Source organism: Cebus imitator, unplaced genomic scaffold (genome assembly GCF_001604975.1).
Source record: "Cebus imitator isolate Cc_AM_T3 unplaced genomic scaffold, Cebus_imitator-1.0 Scaffold123, whole genome shotgun sequence".
Classification (NCBI taxonomy): domain Eukaryota; kingdom Metazoa; phylum Chordata; class Mammalia; order Primates; family Cebidae; genus Cebus; species Cebus imitator.
In genome coordinates, this window is record NW_016107438.1 from 2,874,612 (window position 1) to 2,891,591 (window position 16,980).

The following is a 16,980-nucleotide window of genomic DNA, read 5'->3' on the forward strand; positions in this document are numbered from 1 at the left end:
GACCTAGGCAGGAGCAAGGGGTGAAAGGGAGTCAGGCACCCCTTCTCCTGCTTGGCAGTGGAGCCCAGCTCCAGCTCCTCCTCCTCCTTTCTTCTTCCTACACTCTCCAGCTCAAGCCTCACCTTGCCCGAACACCTTCCTTCATGGTTATCCCTGCATTGCTGAGATACGAGAATGTGTTTTCCTATCTCTGTATTAGACCGTGCAGTCCCTAGAGGGTAAGTTTTCGTCCTACTTAACTTTGAACTCCCAGCGTGTTCACAATACATGGCACCCAAAAGGAAGCCAATGTAGGACGGATGGACAGGGGACTGAACAAATACACTAGAACTCCCCAGCCCCAGGCTTGCTCTACAAGCTGCTTTTCTAATACGAGGTGAGGGCCATGCTGAGCTACTGAAATCCTGTCTTGCTCAGGACTAGTGCTAGGTATTTTTGAGACAGTTGGTCAAAAATGGTAGAAGAAAGAGGTAGAGGGAATTGGTCTGGTAGTTGGGAAGATGTCTCTTAAAACAGGCCCAGATGACAATTGCTTGCACGTGTATGTCCCTGGCCTTGGTAGCAGGGCCTAGCCACCTAACCAATCTGTAGGAGAAGAGTTTCAAAGACCTAAAATCTAGTAGGGAAGAAGCTAATCGATGCAAATTTCAGTATGAAAAAAAAAAAAAAGAGAGGGAAAAGAGGGTGGAGAAAGGAAGTTCAGCCAGATGTACTTAAAGCATCTTCTCTCTCCAGCAGTTCAGAATGATAGGGGGCTTTTTGTGGCAGGACTGCAGCGACACCTGGGCCCCCAGAGAGTGAGATGAGCACAAGTGAGGCAGGGCTTGAAAGGCTGGGCAGGGGGTGGCAAGGCAGCCGTTCAGGAAGGAGGCCGGGCTCCCATCTGGAGAGCCAAGGGGCTGGGGATGCTGAACAGATGGAGAGAAAGTTGCAGCTGGTGGAAATGCACTTTCATGTGTAAAGTTTGGTCCTTGGAGAATTGTGATTTCCAACTCGAAAGGCAGCAGTGGGCAGGTGGCTCTGCTCCATGCTCCTCCATTGCCACCTAGACAACTCGACAGTGGCTGTGCCAGGACTCAGCCACCATGACTTCCGCCAGCATCCTTTTCAACAGGCAGAAGCTGGCATGGTGACACCTTGGCACAGTTAGGATGGCAGAGGACTGCAATGCTTCAGCAGCTGGAGGAGGCAGGGGAATAGGAGGGATTAATTCAGCCTCCCCTGGAGGGGACCACGTAGACTGAGGACAGACAGATGGAGGGGGGAAATCAGGAAAAGTACATAGACCTTCTAAAGCTGATCATGATGTATGCACCAAGTCTCCACTCTGGTCTTGATAGAGCTGTGGCTGAGGCAGGGACAGTGGGGAAATGACAAAACAGGAGATTCTGAAGCTCTGGGTTCATTTTACCCCAACCTCCATGAATTTTTTTTTTTTTTTTGAGATGGAGTTTCGCTCTTGTTACCCAGGCTGGAGTACAATGGCGCGATCTCGGCTCACCGCAACCTCCACCTTCTGGGTTCAAGCAATTCTCCTGCCTCAGCCTCCCGAGTAGCTGGGACTACAGGCGTGCGCCACCATGCCCAGATAATTTTTGTATTTTTAGTAAAGAAAGGGTTTCACCATGTTGACCAGGATGGTCTGGATCTCTTAACCTCATGATCCACCCACCTCGGCCTCCCAAAGTGCTGGGATTATAAGCGTTTGAGCCACTGTGCCCAGCCCATGAATATTTCTTTTTGGTTTGTTTTTGAATTTTAGTAGAGACAAGATCTAACTATGTTGTCTAGGCTGGTCTCAAACTCCTGAGCTCAAGTGATGCTACTGCCTTAGCCTCCTAGTGCTGGGATTACAGGTGTGAGCCACTGCACCTGGCTAAGAAAAAGGCAGAACAGAACTTTGTTTTTTAATGAAACTTTTGCCCATAGAAGCTTTAGGAGAGAAAGTGATTTTTACATTCTCTGGCTCTAATGGACAGTCACCTGTCCTCTAATGGGACCAGACCCAATGGGACAAGCCTCATCCATCGAACAGAAGCAATTAGGACAATTCTGTGATGTCATAGAGTTCCTTCCTATAATGCTGAGGCTCTTGGGGGAATCACCCACTCAACCATGCTAACCGCACCTGAGAGAGGAGCAGCCTGGGTAATGAATGTCCAGCTCTGCCTCTTCCCTCCCTCTTCATTTACCATGGACTGTGCTCCAGGGCATGAAGAACAAACACCACCAACTCTGTCTTGTTAAAATTCAATTGCATTCTTTAGAATATGTGATTTTGCTTGATTTTATTTTTTTAAAAAAGACTGGAATTCAGTCCCATATTCCTATTGAGTCCGTTTTCCCAAGAGATGTCACTGTCTGAGATAATAACTTAAATATTCTTGATGTGGAGGTAGTCTTTCTCTTCCTAGTGGGATGTCTTCTTGGCTCCTTTCCCAAACTTGGCATCAAGACCAAGACCTACGAAAAGGAAGAAAATGAGCTTAGCCTTATGGGGGAAATGAAACCTACCTATGATTGTGGTGGGGTGGGGTAGTCAGCCTTGGTTCTCCAAAATGGGGGCTTTAAATAAAATACATATCAGAACACTGGGTTTTATGTAACTTCCTCAGAGACAAGAGAATGGCACCAGGATACCAGTTATTACAGACAGATATATACATCTGTCTGTAATTATATATATATATATATATATATATATATATATATATACACACACCCACACAATAAGACTAAAAGAAATTTAAGAATCAAAAACTTCTAAGCAATGGCTGAATGTGGTGACTCACACCTACAATCCCAGCACTTTGGGAGGCTGAGGCAGGAGGATCACTTGAGCCTAAGAGTTTGAGGCCAGCCTAGACAGCACAGCAAGACCCCACCTCTATAAAAAAAATTAGTCAGGCGTGATGGTACATGCCTATAATCCCAGCTACTTGGGAGGCTGTGGTGGGAGAGTCACTTGAGTCCAGGAGTTCAAGGGTTGCAGTGAGCTATGATCGTGCCACTAAACTCCAGCCTAAGCAACAGAGGGAGACCCCTGGAAGCCTAGATTAGAAATAATGCTTCCCTTTCTCTTTTTATTTTCCTTTGAGACAGGGTCTCACTCTGTCACCCAGGTGGGAGTGCAGTGGTGTGATCACAACTCACTGCAGCCTCCACCTTCTGGGCTCAAGCAATCCTCCCACCTCAACCCCGAGTAGCTGGGACCACAGGCATGCGCCACCATGCCTAATTTTTGTATTTTTTGCAGAGATGGGGGCGGGTCTCACCATGTTGCCCAGGCTGGTCTCAAACTCCCGAACTCAAGCGATCCTCCTGCCTCAGCCTCCCAAAGTGCTGGGATTACAGGTGTTAGCCACTGCACCCAGCCTCTTTTCTCTTTTAAAAGTTTTCTCTGGGCTGGGCACAGTGGTTCACACCTATAATCCCAGTACTTTGGGAGGCTGAGGCGGGTGGATAATCTGAGGTCATGAGTTCCAGACCAGCCTGACCAACATGGAGAAACCCCATCTCTACTAAAAATACAAAATTAGCTAGGTGTGGTGGCACATGCCTGTAATCCCAGCTATTCGAGAGTCTGAAGCAGGAGAATTGCTTGAACCCGGGAGGCAGAGGTTTCGGTGAGCCGAGATCGTGCCATTGCACTCCAGCCTGGGCAACAAGAGCGAAGCTCCACCTCAAAAAAAAAAAAAGTTTTCTCTAAATGATTTAAATAAATTTCATAAATATACAAGTAAATTTTAGGATAAAAAATTCAGCTATCACTGTGTCTCTGTGTGGCCACTCACCCAGGAACACAAGCACAGTGCCCACCCACTGCATGGGGCTGATGGGATTGGCGAAGAGGATCACAGAGGCCAAAATTGTGAAGAACTTTCGTGTTGTAGTGATGATGGAGCAGGTCAGGGGACCAAAATACACAACCGTCATAAAGATAAAGCTCTAGAGAAAGATAAAGGTGAGGTCAGGTGGGTTCTTGGGTATCTGCCATTGGTCTAAAGTCTATAAACAGACCTCAGGGCTGATATTGCCACCCTCTTCTTCCCGCCAGGCCAGTCTTTCTTAGGGAGCCGGCTGCCAGAGTGGGGAAGCCCAGCCATCCCCTTTCAAGCACTCACCTGACCCAGAGCACTGGTCAGGCCGAAGAGCAGGATGTTATAGATGATGGCAGGGTACCTTTCGGCAAAGCTCAAGAACTCCCAGAGTTCCCCAGTAAAAAGGATTCCTGAGAAGAAATGTAAAAAAATATACGGTGCATCTTGTGTGCCCTTACCCATGGGTGTGCACGCACACACACATGCACACTCCTGCACATGGCCTCTTAAAGAACTGCAAAGGAAGAGCGACGTAGGAAAGTGTATGGTGTGGGTTTGTAACGTCTCATCATGCGTTCTTCTCATATTTTTCTCTGATTAGAGAAACTAAAGAGAATTTTGTGAGAAAGGCTTGAAAGCTAATGAGTTACTTCTACCAAAGTGATTAAAGGCAGAAATCCTCAGATGCTATAGGGATGCTGACCCACACATCCTTAGCTTAAGGAAGCCCCTCGCATTAGTCCCCTCCAGCCATCAGCAGCCTCCACCATTAACCCGTGTGCTGTACAAAAAATACTTTCTATGTGAGCCCAAATTCGAAAAGTCAGGAAGCACCGATTTCAAAGCGAATACGTCTGAACTGTTTTCAGTGTACCGCTAAGTCTGTTGCCTGTGAGCACTATGTGTGTCTCATTTCCCTCGTGAAAGGAAGAGTTCCCAGGTATCTCCCTGTGTTTTACTGCTGAGTGTCTTCCCGTGACACCTGATACAGGACTCTCCTTCACTGTGCTAGTAAAAGTAGCAAACAAATCCTGCTGGTGCGGGTTTTTCCAGGAAGGTTTCCCAAGGGCTTGGAAAAAGGGTATCTTGGATCCAGTTCAGGCCTTTGGCCTGGGCAAAGTTAGCAACTATCAGCTAGAGGGACCAAGAGGATGAGGGCAGCCTGTCCTCTGGTGATACAGGGGAGGAACAGCAGAACTGGCTCTCACCCATTCCCAGCAGCAAGGTCGACCAAAGGTTGATGTTCAGCATCATGTGGTTGGAGCCTGTTTGGTAATGAGCCCGCATGTGGTCCTGGGAAACACCTGTCAGTCCGTCCAGGGTCAGCGACAAAAGCTGGGGAGGAAAGGGTGCAGCCTGCAGTGGAAAGGTCAACAGGGCCCCTTCCTAACCCAGGACACGGGATTCTCTCTCTCAGGCTCTTTGGAAAACCACTGTCTTTAGAGTCCTCAGAACAAAACGTTGCCATGTGGTCACAGGTGGGAGGTGGGGAGAGACCACGCTCACTCCCCCTCCCTGCCCAGGCACTGGACCGACAGGCTCACTGAGCCACATAGTGATTTTGTAATCAGAGCAGAGCAGGAAGCTCACTTCCCAACACACTGGGAGTGGAAAGCCACTCTCAGCAGGTTAGCTTCCTAGCTTGGAGTCTAGTGCTCCAGAGACTGGATCCTGTGCTTAGGCTGCCTGGATTAGAAACCTGACCCCTCCACTTAACTAGCCACATGACCATGGGCAAGCGAGTTAACCGCTCTGTGCCTAGTTTCTTCATCTGTAAAATGGAGATAATACCACATATGAGATTATTGTTGTAAAAATTAGTCAATTACATGTAAAACACTTGGAACAATGCCTAATGCATATACAACAGCTGCTCTCATATTATTTTAATCTCCGGCTTCCAGGAAAAGCCACAGTAAGAGACATTTACTCCTTCCCTCTTTGCTCTCAGGTCTCTGTGACCTCATACCAGGATTCAGATACAACCCTCAGAGTTATCTCTTCTCCAGAATGAGAGCTGAGCTGTGGTTAAATATTTCAGGTTTCCCACCATGGCCTCAGAGCCAAGGGCCTGCAGCAAAGACCAGATATGGGGACAAGGAGTACCACAACCTCCCTTGACACCTAACTGGCCTTCTCCCTGCCTAGATGGGGCTATCCTTTGGTTAAGTTTGCTGGAAAAGGCTGCCTTCCCTAACAGGATCTCATACCAGGAGTAGCTCTCCATAGCCGACTATGTGTTCTTCTATCCCAACAACTTTCTTGGGTTTGTACATGAAAAGGGCCACTCCAGCCACAATTAGCAGTACACACAGGTACTTGGCCAGTGGGTACTTCTTCTTCAAGAGGGTCACCCCAAGCAGCATGACTACAGGGAAAAAACAGAGTGGAAAATTCAGGCATCCATAAGGCATCGATGACCCCAATACCCTCCCCCTCCCAGGAACCAAGAGAAGACTCAGGGAGAAAAGAATGACTGAAAAGGAAGGTTTAGAGAGGACAAAAGGAGGGTGCCAGGCTGGCACCTAGATAAAGATTGAGCAACAGGGTTAAGTATAAGACAGGGAAGAGGTAGAGAACAAAGGTTAAAAATCCAGGAAGGGACCGGGCAAGGGTGGGGAACAGTGGAGAAGGAAAAGAAGTTGAGACAAAGAAACTGATGATCAAAATGGGAATTAGGCTGTCTAAGGACAGTGTACACACATGCAACATGGAAATGGCTGACCAAGTGAAGCAGGCTAGGTCAGCCTTTAGCTCCCATTAAGGATTACCAGCCTATGAACATCACAGGAAGTGACAGATGACAGGATGGGCAGCGGGGAGAGGTGGCAGAAAGTCCCTGGAGAGAGTCATGACGGGGTGATGAAGCTGAGAGGAACACAGAGTTCTAGCAGAGAAAGAGAGATCTTACTACAGGGAGAGTTAGAAGAGGAAGACCATCTTCTTTGCTTACCTGGGATTGGCTTGCAGGATTTACCAAGGACCTGAAATTAAATCCAGCAAATAATTTCTGAGCATCTGTGATGTGTCAGGTACTATGCTAGGTACCACGCTGACTAAGACGAATAAGCGCAGGGCCTGTACCAGAGACCTCAGCCTCAGAAAGCAGCCGTATCATGGTCCAACCCACCACTACTAAACCCAAGTTCTGTGGTCCTATACACTCCGAATTTCTCAAACATTCTCACAGGACTGTTATTTATTTATTTTATAACTCACAGACCTGAGGGAAGAACCCTTAGTCCTTTCCAAATGATTTCTGAGCCAACCGTCATCACACCCTGAGGTTTCACCTGAGTTGGATAGTTGACAAACTGTAGTGCTGAGTTGCTGGAGACCATGGCACCCAGATAGGAGATAGAACAGGCAGCATAGAGCCAGCTCCGAGTACGATCCACCCTGGCAGTGTCAAAAAACTGGATCACTGGGAGATGACAAAAAAAGAAAAAGAAAAGAAAAAAAAAAAAAAAAAAAAAAAAAGAAAAAAAGGAAAAAAAAAAAAAAAAAAAAAAAAAAAAAAAAAAAAAAAAAACAAGAGAAACCTGGTGGGGCTAGGATGGACCACTAAGCAAAGCTGAAGCTACATGAAAGGAGTTTGCCTGTCAAATAAGACACAGCTATTTCTGTCCTCTTACACTGGGAAATCTCTGAAAATTATTCATCTTTCCAATTCTACCTAAGCCTAACAAAAGACCACATGCAGGGTGGAGGTGGGGGCCTCATTCAGTTCAAGGGACCAGTCAGCCCTGCTGCTAGTCCCCAGGGAACAAAGAGAGAATTGCTCAAAGAATGCTTGAAGCTGACACACAAAAGAAACTCAAAGGGAAAGAAAAAAATGTTTTAAGTATTTTCAATGGAGATTTGGAATACAGAAGACTGATTCTCTGAACACGTCTAACTCAGAAGTTGGTAAAAATTGGGGAAATAATATTTTACTCCACTTCAAAGTCATTAGTTTTACAGACTTCACAGAGAGGCTGTGGAAGTACTAAATGGGTGGAGATCATGAGTTAGTCTTTAAGGTTAAATCAACGTTTAATGCCCAGCATACTGAAGGGGCTTGGGGTGGTGGGGTACCCAACAAATTACTATCTAGGTACTCACAGATCTTGGCAAACACGGCATTAATCACGCATTGAATGAAGACCAAAGTTAAGGCAAAGGTGAACGTCTCCTGCTTGGCTCCCTCCCCATACTTTCCTCTTGTTCTAGAAATGAAATGCATGAGAAAAGAGAGGAGAAATTAGTAGATTTCACTACTGTCATCTAATAAATTGAGAGCCACTAAAAACTTTAAAATTATCTTGCCGCTCTGGATTTAGGGAGGGTCTGTAAGGACCACTAGGCTCATCTGCAAAAGGGGTTGATTTTACCGGATTTAGAAGCTGCACACCCCAGCCTACTGATTCCATAGCCTACGGAAAGAATATCCGAAAAAGACGGAGAGGAAACATGGAAAACGAGATAGTGAAACCGGGTACCCCAGGCAGGAAGGAGAGGTATTTGGGCTATGGCAGCAAGGCCGAAGGCGAATAGGTTGTATGCAAGCATCTGGGAGTACCAAAAAGGGGTCGACTCGGGTACTGTTTGCGGGGTAGAAGTCTCAGCCCATAAAACGCAGTCCCTTAGAACCAAGCGGGGGAAAAAGAGCTAAGAAAATGACCAAGTCCGGAGAATCTAAAAGATAACCCTGGAGTTCTGGAATTCTGGGTAGGCTCAGCCGTAGCTGCAAAAGTAGCAGGGTGCTAGGAGGGAGACAGCCGGGCGGGAGGACAAAATGAAAGAACGAGACCGCTGTCACAGGCTGGGGAGAGAATGTCGGCCCGCCCCGGGGGTGGCTCACATCTTTTCCTGCAGGATCCCATAGTAAAAATAGCAGACAAAGACACCCAGGAAGCAGAGCGGCAGGCGCAGCCGGTCGGGCACCAGAGAGCTGCTAGAGGCCATGAGACGCCCGGAGGAGCCTCCTGGAGACCCGCTCACAACCTGCAGCGGCAGCAGCGGCGGCGGAGGCGACAGCTCCAGCCGGACATCGCCGACCGGCGGCGGGGGCCTCATAGGAGCTGCATGCGACCGCCGTCTAGCAGGGCCCTGCAGTCACTACCAGAATTGCCAGCTCAGGGCTGCCAAGGGGGAAACTCCTCAGAAAGCAGCAACCACTTCCTAGGAAAGAAAACCAGCCCTAGGACCGTAACTGCATCCCTGAGGGCCAGGGGAACCGTCTGCATCGAGATTAATGCCTCGCCCTGGAGATTTTTCCCAATCAGGCAACGCTGAGGACAACTGCGACCCAGAGCACCACTGGGTGCCCTAAGAGCTACCCGGGCGTAGAATAATGACGCATGAGGATGTGGAAGCCACCAATTGGCTGCGCTGTGCGAAGACGGGCAGGTAGGCGGGGAAGGAGGAGGTGCGGCAGGCAGAGCAAATCCAATAGTCTTTTCCGCAGCGGGCGACCAGGCTTCTAGTGGGTCCTAATGCCAAAATCTCTTACTGGAGCCTCAGCGCCCTCTAGCTGCTGCCCAGCGTCAGCGACTTCACCTGCTCATTACTGGGCACATCACTAGGCTTCCAAGCAGGAGAGCCACACAGGAAGTCTCGGCTTTGTCACTTAAAGGCGGCGTAACCTACCCCTGTCACCAAAGTTCTGAGCCAGAGTTTTCCAGGTCTGGAAACTAGGGATAATTAGTAATAACCGTCTTGTCGCCTCTTGACTGTTCTGAGGAGCAAATGGGCTGAAGTTGGTGAAAGTGTTTTGTAAACTGTAAAGTATGCTGTGCAAGTTTAAGGTGTTATTAGTCATCACTCTTTCTCAGCCCTGATCTTATTTCCTCACATCGAGGCGTGGAAATGGAAGCCTATTGAAGTCGGTTTTCTTCCAAGTCTTAAGAACTCACCAACAATGGCGTAAACCCTTCGGCCACACTCCTGAGTATTTCCCAGTGATGAGCTCCTCGTTGGACCCCTTCCTCATGCAAGTGTTGGGTCTCCACCTGCTGGCACGAATTGCCAGGGCAAGACTGACCTCAGATCTTCCCACTGCTACCTCCAACCCCCTACTTAGTAATTGGCCCAAATCTCCGGCCACCAGGTGGACTCTGGGCCTTCTCTTCTAGCAGCCTGCTCTTTTGGCACAGCCTCAGCCGAAGGAAGGAAATACTGGGCAGGACCACACCCATCACTCTGTGCCTGACTCACTAAGGCTTTGCGGGGGAGCCAGAAGTCTTTTGGAGGGAGGGGTAAGGGATAGAAGATGGGGTCTGTCCCCAGCCCCCTGTCTCCTGTCTCCTGGATATTAGTGGCATGGGAATCCCCATACATTTGCTCTCTTGCTCAGCAGCTTACTCTACTGGCTTAGCCCGCGATGCCAGGGCACCAAATAACTGGGAGGAGAGACCTACCAGCTCTACCTCTTGACCAGCGGGGACCTCAAAAAATTCCCTTGTCCTCTGAGTCAACTTTCCTCACGTGAAATTAATGGGAATATAATAACAAGCAAGAGAGCGCTGTGGTTAGAACATGGGCACTGGATTCAAATGATCGTTTCCAATCCTAGCTCCCCCACTTCCTATCTGTGTCTTTTGGGGAAAGTTATTCAATCTATTTGTCCTTCCCTGATTATCCAGTGGGACTTACCGTATTTCTCTTACTGGGTGGTTGTCATATTTTGATAACATTTTATATAAAGCACTTAACATGGTAGTTGGTTCTTACCAGTTCAGTTAATGAGCTCCTCATTATGAGCCCAATTAATGAGCCCCTCCACCATGAATGGTGGTTGGGATAGCTGGTGTAGGAGTTTGTTGTCCGGTCTTATGTAGATACAACTGTACTTATGACTGCCCTTGGGGCAGTCAACTTTCACCCATATAATGGGGATATGTCTTTTGTGAAAATGCTTTGGAAATTCCAAAGTACCATCGGAATATTGAGATGGTTATTCCTATTTTCCACCAAAGCCTAAGAGCTCTTACAGGTGCAGCATTATAAAGGCTGCAAAAGGATAAGAATAGTACTTTTGTATAGTTTCTTTGTTCCCTTCAAGGCTGCACACTATGTGGTGGGTACTCCCTGAGACGAGCCAAAGCTCCCCAAAACTGTCAAGAGATCCAACCAGTGCAAGGAACACCCACAGTGTCAAACTGTCTTCCCTTGGTCACCTGCTTTTCCTCTTTGAAATCCATTCTCCTTAGGGTGGTTTTTCAGACTCACACTAGAATGGGTAACTTCCCCAATGACTCCCTCACCCCATCTCTAGAACAAACTATACTCTTCATTCTGGACAGTCTTTTCATGGGTCTGTTTATATGTCCATGTAAAGTATGCAAGCATGGTGTCCAGAGGGAACTCTGTGCAGCCATAACGACGCCCAGATGTGGAAATTGATGCTCCTTCTCTTGAAGACAAAGATGAAATGATCAATAATCTCCACCCCATCCCACCTTCCCCAAATATTTTACAGAACTTCAAGCTGCTGGGAATATTTATTTATTTATTTGGTCTATAATACCAAGATCTGCAAAAAACAACCTCTAAACACAAGATAAGAAAACTCGAACATTAACATTCTTCAATTTTGTGTAAGCTCTGCAGTACGGAAAATATACAAACTTCAAACAGCTGCAAAAATAGTGTCTTTGGGAGAAAATAGAGTTTCTACATCGATACAAGAAAAATAGGCATTTTTCTAATCCAATCCAGCCCTGGGGTGGGCGGAGAGTACAGAGTCGCCATTTGCCACCTGGAGGAATGCCAGCTCTCCTCCCCACTACCCACCTGGGGCTGGGCGGGCTGGGCTGCTACTTAAGACAATCTTTAGTCAGGGTGAAAGCGAGATGAAAACGCCACTTGGGAAAACACTTGTTTCCTCCCTCTGCCAGCAGCTGAATTGGTCAAGTGTTAGGCCCTTTAGGGCTAGCTTTGGTCAGCTCCTCCAGTGAGAGGGAGGCATGGGGATAGGGCTGAGAGGATGGGGAATCTATCTTCTGGTCTCCTCTTGTGTGACTGTGGAGGAGAGAGAAGGAAATCTGTGGCATCCTCTCTCCTTCGTTCATGGCCAGCTTGCTCTGTGACAAAAATAAGGGCCTCTTATACAGTCATTTGGACTGATACCCAGGGGTGGGGGAGTCAAGACCTTCTGGGTGTTTTCCACCAAGTGAGGGATGTGGCAGGTACACAGGTGTGAGTTGTGAGCTGCCCAGCTGCTAGTGGGGAAGGCAGACCCCCTCACATTCAGAGGGGCCGGTGCCCATCAAAAAGAGGACCCAGGGCTTTGACACAATAAGTGAAAGTGCTCAAAGGCCGAGAGGGAAGGGCCCCTCCATACCCCATCCAGGGGACCTGGGGAGGGACCTGCCACCAAGGCACTGGTCTCTATGGTAAAGTGGGACAGGGGTGGGACCCTCAGACCATCAGGGAGCTCTGGAAAAGCACAGGCTCTTCTGATGGTGGGGTGCGCTGCCATGGCTCGAAGGGCAGTGGGGAGGTCTTGGAGGCCTCTGGATCCTTCCGAGGTGGTGGCCTGGGGCTGGCCGGGGGAAGGGGAGACCCCGGGTTTGAGGGGCAGTTACGGAAGATGAAGCCCATGCCAGGGAAGAGGGGCTTCATCAGACTGACGGGGCAGAAGGCTGAGCCAGTCGGGTTGAAATGGACTTTGTTCTTGTCAGGACAGGAAGTCAGGAAGGCCAGGTCAGGACCTGGGGACCTGGAGGACAAAGAGAGACACACAGACATACACGTACACACACACACACACACAAAGATTTCATCAGTGAATGGTGTTTCGGGGACAGACCACAAGCCCGAAAGCAGAGATCAAGGCCAAGTGACTTTTTTTTTTTTCTGAGACTGAGTCTCGCTCTATTGTCAGGTTGGACTTCAGTGGTAGGATCTCAGCTTACCGCAACCTCTGCCTCCTGGGTTCAAGCGATTCTCCTGCCTCAGCCTCCAAAGTAGCTGAGACTACAGGCGGGTGCCACCATGCCTGCTAATTTTTGTGTTCTTAGTAAAGACAGGGTTTCACCATGTTGGCTAGGATGGTCTCGATCTCTTGACATGATTCCCCGCCTCAGCCTCCCAAAGTGCTGGGATTACAGGCGTGAGGCACTTCACCCGGCCTTTCTAAGACTTTTTATAGCTGGAAGCAGGGTGTCTCAGCCTTGGCACCGCTGACATTTTGGGCTGGATGATTCTTTGTTGCGGGTGGGGTTGGGGGCACTGTCCTGTGCATTGTAAGATGTTTAACAGCATCACTGGCCTCTACTCACTCAACACCAGTTGTACCATGACCCCTCCCCTCTAGCTGTGACAACTAAAAATGTCTCTTGATATTGCCAAATGTTCCCCAGTTGAAATCCACTGGCTTAAAGAATCTAATTATTGGGCACATTTGAAAGGTATGGGATTTTTTTGTTGTTTTGTTTTTGAGAGAGTCTCCCTCTGTGGCCCAGGCTGGAGTGCAGTGTGGCAGGATCCCGGGTCATTGCAGCCTCGACCTCCCAGGCTCAAGCAATCCTCCAGCCTCAGCCTCCTGAGTAGCTGGGACTACAGGCATGCACCACCATGCCCAGCTTTAAATACAGCAATAAAAATAATTGCTTTATTTTTATTTTGTAGAGAAGGAGTCTCTGTATGCTGCTCAGGCTGGTCTCCAGAAAGGTGTGATTTTCAAAACTTTGGGAGGAAAGGATAGCAGCAACTGTTTAAAAGGCAGCTAGATCCTATCAGAAGATCTGGGTTCTAACTCACTATGTGGTTCTTGCCATATCTGTTTCATCCTCTTTTTTAACTTTAATTTTTTAAACTGCTTTAGAGATAGGGTCTTGCTCTCTCACCCAGGCTGGAGCATAGTGGTGTGATCATAGCTCACTGCAGCCTCAAACTCTTAGGCTCAAGTAATACTCCTGCCTCACATTCCCAAGTAGCTGGGATTAAAGATGCCTGCCACCATTCTAGGCTATTTTTTTTTTTTTTTTTTTTGGTAGAGATGGAGTCTCACTATGTTGGCCCAGGCTGGTCTTGAAATCCTGGGCTCAAGTGATCCTCCTGTCTTGGCCTCCCAGAGCACTGGGATGACAGGCATGAGCCACTGCACCCAGCCTGTCTCACCTTTATAATGTGGGAAGAATCATCTGTCCCCTTCTGATTGTGTAGGAAGATGGAAGGATAAAAGGTCAGGTCAGAGAGTTCCTGAGTAAGGGATAGCCATGATTCCAAGCCTAAAGAGTGAAACAGCCCTAAGAAGCTGATGGTTTGAGGATCCCTTTAAGAGAGGCAGTGGGCCGAGGTGGAGAATGGGCAAGTGAGAGAAGACAGAGGTGTGTGCATGTACCCCTGATGTCAGGTGATACGCCCACCTCAACTTCCCAAAGTGCTGGGATTATAGACATGAGCCACTGTGCCTGGCCCACCACCTCTCTTAAAGGGTTAATGCAGTAGCTGGGTACAGTGGCTCATGCCTGTAATCCCAGCATTTTGGGAGGCTGAGGTGGGCTGATCACCTGAGGTTAGGAGTTTGAGACCAGCTTGGCCAACATGATGAGACCACGTCTCTACTAAAAATACAAAAATTAGCCGGGCGTGGTGGTGGGTACATGTAATCCCAGCTACTTAGGAGGCCGAGGCAGCAGAATCACTTGAACCCGGGAGGTGGAGGTTGCAGTGAGCTAAGATTGGGTTAAGGCAGAGGCGGGAAGCTGGATGAGCTGACTTGAAGGCCTCTTCTGGCATTGAGTCTATGAAAAAATCAAGAGACACTACAGCTTAATTTCCACCTGCATTTCCAGGTTGTAATTACTCCACTATCATGTAGATTGAGGGAGGGTACAAAAGCCTAGAGCCTGCATAAGCTGAGAGATCTGGCTTCTTCCCTCCACAGCTTCTCAGAGAACCTAGGAGTCTTGGGATACCAGGCAACAATAATAACAGTAACAAAACCTCTAGTGGCAATGGTTGTCTCTGGAACTCTTTCTGTGGCTTCTGTATGTACCTTCGGCTGCCAGCATGGGTTGTCTCTCCCTTATTTGAGATACAAATGGTGCTCTCATTGACCCAAACCCCGTCCCAGCTACATCTTGACTCCCACGCCATGACTAAACTTCCTGACTGCCACTGCAACCCCAACTTCCAGTGTGAATCTGCCCTGGTAAATATTCAGCTGGAAGCAGGAAACGAAGTGGGCTTTTTGATGCCTGCTAATGGGGACAGGGGCATTTGAAAAGGTTGGCTCTCAATTCTTTCTGCTAATGGGAGGGAAGTGTAAAGAAATCAACCGAAGAATGGCTTCTGAATGATCCAATTTGGTTTGGAAATTTTCCATAGTCCTTACTTGCAAGAACTGGAAATTTCTGTCTGGGAGTTCATGACACTTGAATCATTACAGCCACAGGGTGAAGACTTGACTCTGAAGCTTAAACTGTTAAGTTGTCTAGGCCCCCCCATTCTACTCCAGTGGGGCTGAAACACTTCTAATCTCTGACTGAAAAGAAATACTAGTGGCCGGGCGTGGTGGCTCAAGCCTGTAATCCCAGCACTTTGGGAGGCTGAGGCGGGTGGATCACGAGGTCAAGAGATCGAGACCATCCTGGTCAACATGGTGAAACCCCGTCTCTACTAAAAATACAAAACATTAGCTGGGCATGGTGGCGCGTGCCTGTAATCCCAGCTACTGAGGAGGTTGAGGCAGGAGAATTGCCTGAACCCAGGAGGTGGAGGTTGCAGTGAGCTGAGATTGCGCCATTGCACTCCAGCCTGGGTAACAAGAGTGAAACTCTGTCTCAAAAAAAAAAAAAAAAAAAAAAAAAATAATAGTATGTTCTCTCCACACCCCCGAATTCTCTCTCTTTCTGATTATGGTCTAGCAAATTCTCACACCTTCCCCGGAGATGGAAAAAAATAGAAGAAACAAAGGGCTTAGGTTTCAGATACATTTTCTTTTCAGCTACTGCTGCGCTTGCGGCTGGCATGTGGGCAGAGAGCAGGTTTCTATGGAGATAATGATAAGCAAAGATTTAAGTGCTCAGAGTAGGTAATGTCAACACTTTTGATCATGGAAAGCTGGCAATACTGATCATCTAACGCTGACAACAACTCTGTGACAAAGAGTCTGAGACTGAAGAAAGGCCTGCAGGTGGGGGAATGTAGGCCCACCCTCCATTGTCGTCCTGCCCTCCCCTCACACCCTGTCCGCTGGGTGTACTCACGTGGCTTCTTCAAACACACGCACTCTCTCACAGCCTTCTGGGGGTTCCCGTTTGAAGACATAGCTATGATTAGGCCGGGGGGAGGCAGCAAAGGCAAGGACTGGAGACGGGCTGCCATCTTCAAGGAAGGCTGGGTGGCCTGGAGAGGAGGCTGTGAACAGAGCAAGGCTGAGTCCAGTGGAGATGAAGGGAAGGCCTCCACTTTTGTGGGTCCAGGACTTGGGTGTAAAGTGGCAAGGCTGGGGATGCATGGTAAGGAAGAGGGTAGTGGGTGTGCTTATCTAGTGTGATTATACTTGACCTTAAAAACCTCTGAGGCAGCTTACACAAATACACAGTGTATCACAGAACAGAAAAACGGAGTTGAATGGATGGAAAGTTAAGATCTCATACCAATTCTATATTCCCAGGAGGTAGACTGGGACCGGAACTCCAAATCTCAGTCCTGAAGGAATTCTAACTGCGTCTCTCTGCCTTCTTCCAAGACTGCATCACCCTCCCTGCCAACATACCACAGCTTCTTCCTGTCCACAGTCTTGAAAATCTATCCTTTCTTCCAAGAAGAGCTCTTCTCTAACTCAGAGAAGCAATCTTTACTCAACCCCACTTGTAGGATAAAATTCCTCTCCAGTTCCATGCAGCGAATGTACTTTGCCTAGGTTGCAAATATTGACTTTATCTGTATTTATCTCAGATTTATTCCTCCTTACTCTATGCTGTATTTACCCATGTGTACTGTCAGATCATGCCCTTGACCAGCCTACCTCATGGGGTTGCTGTGACAATCAAATCAGACAACATAGGCACAGGGCTGTACAATGTAAGGATCATCACTAGGAGGCAGGAATTGTATTTCATTCTCTCAGCGAAGTAGCTAGGGCATTGTGGAAAGTAGAGATTTGGAGCAAAAAAAATTTGGGTTTAGGTCTGGGTCAAACTATGCAACCCTAAGCAAGTGA

At 48.1% G+C, this 16,980-nt stretch overlaps 2 protein-coding genes across 2 annotated transcripts in view; both read right to left on the reverse strand.

The window, feature by feature from the left end:
• Positions 1-1,896: 1,896 nt before the first annotated feature.
• On the reverse strand, positions 1,897-8,916 carry SLC35B1 (solute carrier family 35 member B1). The gene is made up of 9 exons (XM_017540097.2): positions 8,665-8,916; positions 7,926-8,029; positions 7,115-7,245; positions 6,775-6,805; positions 6,032-6,189; positions 5,030-5,156; positions 4,125-4,231; positions 3,795-3,948; positions 1,897-2,463 (listed from the first exon to the last, which is right to left on the reverse strand). Exons 1-9 carry the CDS (start codon positions 8,877-8,879, stop codon positions 2,411-2,413), a joined length of 1,080 nt encoding a protein of 359 aa, XP_017395586.1. The 5' UTR covers positions 8,880-8,916; the 3' UTR covers positions 1,897-2,410.
• A 2,370-nt stretch (positions 8,917-11,286) lies between these two features.
• FAM117A (family with sequence similarity 117 member A) overlaps positions 11,287-16,980 on the reverse strand; it is a 52,170-nt gene continuing 46,476 nt past the window's right edge. The window contains exons 7-8 of the mRNA XM_017540095.2: positions 16,022-16,172; positions 11,287-12,525 (exon numbers count right to left, since the gene is read on the reverse strand). Coding sequence (XP_017395584.1) covers positions 12,225-12,525; positions 16,022-16,172 — 452 coding nt within the window. The 3' untranslated portion in view covers positions 11,287-12,224. The remainder of the gene's footprint in view (positions 12,526-16,021; positions 16,173-16,980) is intronic.